General features: G+C 38.7%; 1 protein-coding gene across 1 annotated transcript in view; it reads right to left on the bottom strand.

Moving 5' to 3' along the window:
- odr4 (odr-4 GPCR localization factor homolog) overlaps window positions 1–5,337 on the bottom strand; it is a 7,354-nt gene extending 2,017 nt beyond the window's left edge. Inside the window, exons 1-11 of the mRNA XM_062428430.1 lie at window positions 5,268–5,337; window positions 4,810–4,913; window positions 3,801–3,917; window positions 2,895–2,987; window positions 2,609–2,715; window positions 2,470–2,506; window positions 2,165–2,308; window positions 1,961–2,056; window positions 1,058–1,105; window positions 817–936; window positions 611–725 (exon numbers count right to left, since the gene is read on the bottom strand). Of these exons, the coding sequence (XP_062284414.1) occupies window positions 611–725; window positions 817–936; window positions 1,058–1,105; window positions 1,961–2,056; window positions 2,165–2,308; window positions 2,470–2,506; window positions 2,609–2,715; window positions 2,895–2,987; window positions 3,801–3,917; window positions 4,810–4,908 (976 nt within the window). The 5' untranslated portion in view covers window positions 4,909–4,913; window positions 5,268–5,337. The remainder of the gene's footprint in view (window positions 1–610; window positions 726–816; window positions 937–1,057; window positions 1,106–1,960; window positions 2,057–2,164; window positions 2,309–2,469; window positions 2,507–2,608; window positions 2,716–2,894; window positions 2,988–3,800; window positions 3,918–4,809; window positions 4,914–5,267) is intronic.
- Window positions 5,338–5,950: the final 613 nt, after the last annotated feature.

Raw genomic sequence — 5,950 nt, 5'->3', positions numbered from 1 at the left:
GCTCCACATATATATATTGCACAAACTTCCAGAAAACTGCAAATCTGCTGCAGCTCTAGCTTCCTTTAAAGACTGACTTCCTTCTTGGTTTTATTTCCTCTTAATAGGAGCTTCACTGGTGCAGTTGGATACAGATGAGACATTCCATCATGACACACGTTTATCTTATTTGTTTAGTGTTCACCTGCACTGTTACACATGTATTTATCTTTTGGTAAACTAGGGTTTTGTAAAGTCACCTTCCATTTAGGATACACATGCTACCTCTTTGCTGGGATTGGCTGACCCTAAACCCACCCAAGACCATGACCTTATCGTCAACTATCTATAGTCTAAAGCATTTGATTGGTAGAGCTTGCTGGAGGCGGGTAGCTGACTGTTTGTGCTCTCTCATAGGCTACTTTTGGGGACAAATTTCAGACTTAGGACCAGTTAATAAGGGACAGCTTGTGCAACTGGTGAGAAAAACAAAACATGTCCCCAATTTGGGAAAAAGGGTGTTTTTTGGGTCAGTGGTTATGGTTAGGGTTAGGATAAGTCTCCAGAAATTAATGTTAGCCTATGTAATGTCTCCAAAAGTGACCATGATCTGATATGTGTGTGTGTGTACCTGTCTGTTGTTTGTCTCTGCTGCTGCCCTTGCTCTCCTCTTCTGATGCCTGCAGCTCCTCCAGCACCATCTGAACCCTTGTGGCCACCGTAGAAACCACATCCCTCTTCAGCAGCTGTCCGCAATGACCATTTCATGTCTAAATGATGGGTTGTTTTTTTCACTTTCATTCGATACTGCGTTGTCTATTGTAAATAACACCTTACCTTCTCAGCCAGTTTGGCTTTTGGTTTGTAGCTGTGCAGGTAAATTCTGCTGTGGATGGCTCCTCTGACTGACACACTGCCTCCACACCTCTGGACCACATCTGTTAACCTCTGTTCTTCCTGACACACGGGAGTTCAAAACAATATGAGGTGCCTTATACAGAATGCAACATAGAATTCACTTATGTTTGTGTTTGTTTGTGTGTGTGTGTGTGTGTGTGTGTGTGTGTGTATCTCTTACTGGTGAGATGAGCAGCTGAGTTGTGTACGTCTGTCTCACATTCCTCTTCTAGAGAGAGATCAGACACAGTAGGTTAGTATTACACTATATGATGTCTTTCACACAATCCAGAGAATAAGTTAGATTCAGTATGTATTTGCATGCAGTGATGAGCACAACACCACTTTTAACCAGGGTAGGTCTGCTCTAATCAGCAGCATCTTGCTTTCTTTAAGTGCCTTGATCAAAGGTACCTAAACAGTGCTTTGTGAGAGACGTGACACCGGTGTATCAAATTCCTAGACTGCATAATTAAAATTGGATGTAAGAGGGCAATTAGGACAAAATCAAGGGTGTGAAAAAGGGAGTCAGTATACTGTGTCAGAACTGCTTTTATTTTTTCTACTTCATTTTATGCTATTTTGTCATCATCATTCTATACGTTTTATCTTCTTATCGATTTTATCTGTCTGTTACTTTTGTCTTATAATCTCTGTTTAATCTAGTTTTGTATTCTAAATTCTAATAAACCTTGTCTCTTATTGTCTCTTATTTATTTATTTAAATAAAAAAAAAAATTTAATTATTTACTTTTTACTTATTTTATTTCAATTTTTTTTAAAACATTTGTATCATTCTTATTTTCTCTTGCGTGCATTGGTTTCAATTTCTGTCTTTCTAATTTGTTCTTTGTTTTTATTCCTGTATGAAAGCTGCTATATGAATAAAGATTGATTGATTGATTGATTGATTGATTGATTGATTGATTGATTGATTATCGGACAGTTTAATAGCTATTGATTTCCGTAACTTTCAATCAATTGTTGTAAAAGCACCTTTTAGCAAGGCACTAAAAATGTCTTTTAGTACCCTTCCTTAGGTAAAGATAGATTTTATTACAGATTTAAGTTAAATGTATCCAACCTGTCCTGATGTGAGCTCTGTGTCCTCTGGCAGCTTCTTTCCATCAATCAGACAAACGCCACTTTCAATCTGCTGTGCCCACGCTCTAAGTTCCTCCTGAAACACAGAGTTACCAGAGAATAGTTCCACTGAAGCTCTTGAAAATTGATTTTATATTCAAGTGTGCGTGTGTGTGCGTGTGTGTGTGTGTGTGTGTGTGCCAACCTTAAGACATTTATCCATGCTTTCTGTACTGGTTTTGTTGTCCGGCAGCGGTACCAACATGTCCACGTTCAGACAACATGACATCGTGATCCAGGAGGAACACACATCTGACTGGTACTTCCAATCAGCAGGCTTGGCCATACTCTGGAACAGACAAGCACAACGATACGATTCATACAAAACAACTGCGTGCTTTCCTTCGCCATGGGTAGATCAGTGAGGGACTAGAATATTTTTTGAAGGCAATCCGCATTGGATTAAGTGTAGATGGAAGCTGTGGTTTAAAATGAAAGATGTAAATTTACCTTGGGGTCTCTGACATCGAAGCTTCTGCAGACTGTTCTGATATGCAGTGTTAAAGAACATACACAATAAGTATTTCATTCATGTATCCTCTCAGCTGGTAGCTAGCTGATCCAATAAGAAGGCTGTGTTAAAGGATACTTTCTGGTTTTGGGGTTGACGTGCAGTGTGACGCACTCTGTGACGTCATCATCGGCGGGGCTCCACAAACGCTCCGAGGAGATCAGGTTCTCCGCTGCAAAAACCAACTACACACACACATGGACACACACAGGGAATACACATCAAAGTCTTTTAAAAAGCTGCATTCATTTTCAAAAAAGTTAACGCACCCAGACATGTAAGGTGCTATGTTGATAAGGAAGAAGTGTGGAATGAACATATGTGGAAGACAATACTATTCATTCTGTGTTTATATGAGCCTCACCTGTCGGAGTGAGGTTAGTGTGTCCTTGGCATCAGTATCAGTGATGATGAAGACTCCTACTACAGACAGGCCTCCAGGCAGCATCCTGGATACCTGGAAACACATCAGATCAGTAGAAAATATATACTCTAACTATGCACAACGGATTGAAGGGGCCTTGTAATGCACATTTCCAGGTCTTTATTTTTAATATGGGGCTCTACTGGAATATCTTTGCATGATTTACAGTTCAGAAAAAGTTATTTCACTCATAATGAGTATTTACACAGCCTTTCAGTTCAGCCTCTGTCTGAAACAGGCTGTTTTAGCTCCTGATTCTCCCGCAATGAGCCCGAATTGCTCTGATTGGTCAGCTCGCCAAAGCTGCCCCTCTGCAGACCACTTGGGAAGCTATGTCAACACTTGCCTTTTATGGAACTGTATTTGTCTTTCTGTTATTTCTGCTCTTCAGCTTTGCTGTCTAAGTCCAATGGATATAACCCATATGTTATAAAATATATATAACTTCATGTATTTGATTCTATAGTTAAATCTTTATATGGAGCTATACATATATTTTTTTAACTCCTTCAACCCAATGGAAATCTTTCTGTTATCTTTGTTTCTAAAAGTATTATTATTCCTCAACACTACATGAGTGTGTATAGAGATAATGAACTTAATGTCTTGTTTTCTGTAGTGTATATACATATTTGCTTTCTGTCCATTACATGCTATTTAGCTATGTTATTGAAACTAATCAGCAGGGGAGCATCAGCATGGTGGGAAGGTTAACTTCAACAAAGCACCTTTGTATAAAAGGTAATAACTGAGCAGTCACTCCGCAACTTTTACCTTAGTACGTACTTCAGAGTGAGATTCAGGATCATTTGTATTCAATGTTACACGTGTGAATATTAAACCTACCTGTCGAGCATGCTCAGTGAACCACTCTTTGTCTAGAGAGTTTCCAGCCGCTGCGGTGGACTCCTCCCTTTGAGGCGTCCGAGTTGCCATGACGACAAAGTCCCTTTGATTTGAGCTCTGAAATATATAGTCATTCATATCAATTACTGTATCTTTACTTCACATAGAGTAAATCTCCCACATCATATCATGACATCAATCAGTATGTTTACTCACACAAGGAATTTGACCCTAGTGGCTCTCAGTGTACTTACACATAATAACAACACAACAATCTCACAAATATACAAATGAATCACTGCAGGTGAAACAGTTTCTGTGAACTGTAAACAGGATACTAATAGTGCAAAGAAGTGAATAGTGCATGAAACTTTATGTTCCTATAGTAGGTGGTTATATACAGTATATACAGCCTGTTCATATATACAGTAGTGAGTGAAATGTATTGCACAATTTGTATTTACGACTAGAATAAATGTATATGTACAGGGTTGTTGCACAGTGCCTGAGTTTCATCAGAGTGACGATGAGGAGGAAGAAACTGTTTCTTGTAGTTTTGGTGAAAAGTGTTCTGTAGTGATGACACTTCTTGACAGATATATTAGCCAATAAACATCCCTAACAGAATTTTCTCTGTCACTTGTATGTTGTTGCCTTTTGTGAAGTTGACACTTCCTGGTTACGATAGTTGTGAAAATTAACTTTTAGTCATATACAGTACCAGTCAAAAGTTTAAACACCTTCCCATTCACTTTAATGAGAAAGTGTGTTCAAAGTAACTTTTGACTGCTACTGTATGTCTGAATGACAAAAATCCATCACTTTAACATCTTGATGAAGTCAACAATATTATATACTCACTTCATGTCTAAAACGGGGCTTGGATAACTGAAGCAAGTGATATCCTGCTTTTTCATTGATGGGGAACTGTTACATATGGTCTGATGTTATATTCTGAGGTGGAAACAACAGGACTAGATCCGCATGAGCTACAGCTACACAACCTTACCTGTCCAATAAGCAGGCCTGTGACTGGACCTGCTTGTTGTTCACAGAGTTTGGACAGATATCCCTCCACAGCACCTTCCACTATATAACCACGACCCATACTGCCTACAGGAGAGTGTGGAAAGAGATGGAGAGGTGGTACGAAATCAATGTGGTCAGTTCTCATTAGATAGATATATAGATATTATGTATGACAGTTACTGCACTTATCATTAACTTATCTACAAAGATGCAGCTGCTGACTGAATTAAAGAATTAAAAGCAAGAAGTTCAAACCTCATACAACTTAAGCACAACGTTAACTTTCAAAGATATATAACACTATACGTCTGCCTCTGTAACTGTAGCTGTCCAGTAATAACTTACTACATTTAGCTAACCTAACGTGGCCAAAGTTGCAATTTAAATATGTTTCTACGTCTCGTACTTCAACATGTCCACGTACAGTGAGATAAATACCTGAAAGAAGCAAGCCAGAGAGTAAAATGTGCACCTAGAAGCAGGCAGCTTGACAGCTGGCAGTGGTTCGTCAGCAGAGGAAAAAACCCTGTTTACCAAAGTGCTTTGCGCAGTGACGTACATCCGTCGCACGTCTCTGACGCGTTTGGGTTAACCGAGGTCAAAAATAGTCAAGTTGGACAACAAAAGACAAATACGAACAGGACATTTCTCTTCACGATAAAACTTGTAGGAACCACTAAATAATGTTGTATTTCCGACATTACTAATGTAGCGCCGTATGATCAAAACAGAGTTAACTATCATACTGAGAATAAAGGGGTGTTCACATTTACATGTATACTAATCAATGAAAACTAAAATATATGCGCTTCTTACTGTGCTGTAACCACACTGATGTGTGGTCAATTGCCTTGTGTTTTTATCAAGACAGCTTTCATGCGGGTTTCAATAATAATAAGTAGTAGTAGATTCATACATTTTAAGAATTTAGCAATATATAACCTTTTTGAGGGAAATCCACACCAGAAACAGATGTTTAATCAAAGCAGAGTATTTATATACATTTTTTGAACTCGTCTGGAGATAATTTAACAAAATCTTCAATTAGGGCTTTATTTTGAAAGGTTGCGGAGGATATCCACTTTTGTACGAGTGACGCTTGACACTTTCTTGGTTAGTTC

The sequence above is a fragment of the Scomber scombrus genome, chromosome 11, assembly GCF_963691925.1.
Source record: "Scomber scombrus chromosome 11, fScoSco1.1, whole genome shotgun sequence".
NCBI classification, from domain to species: domain Eukaryota; kingdom Metazoa; phylum Chordata; class Actinopteri; order Scombriformes; family Scombridae; genus Scomber; species Scomber scombrus.
This window is presented reverse-complemented; position numbering and strand designations above follow the sequence as displayed.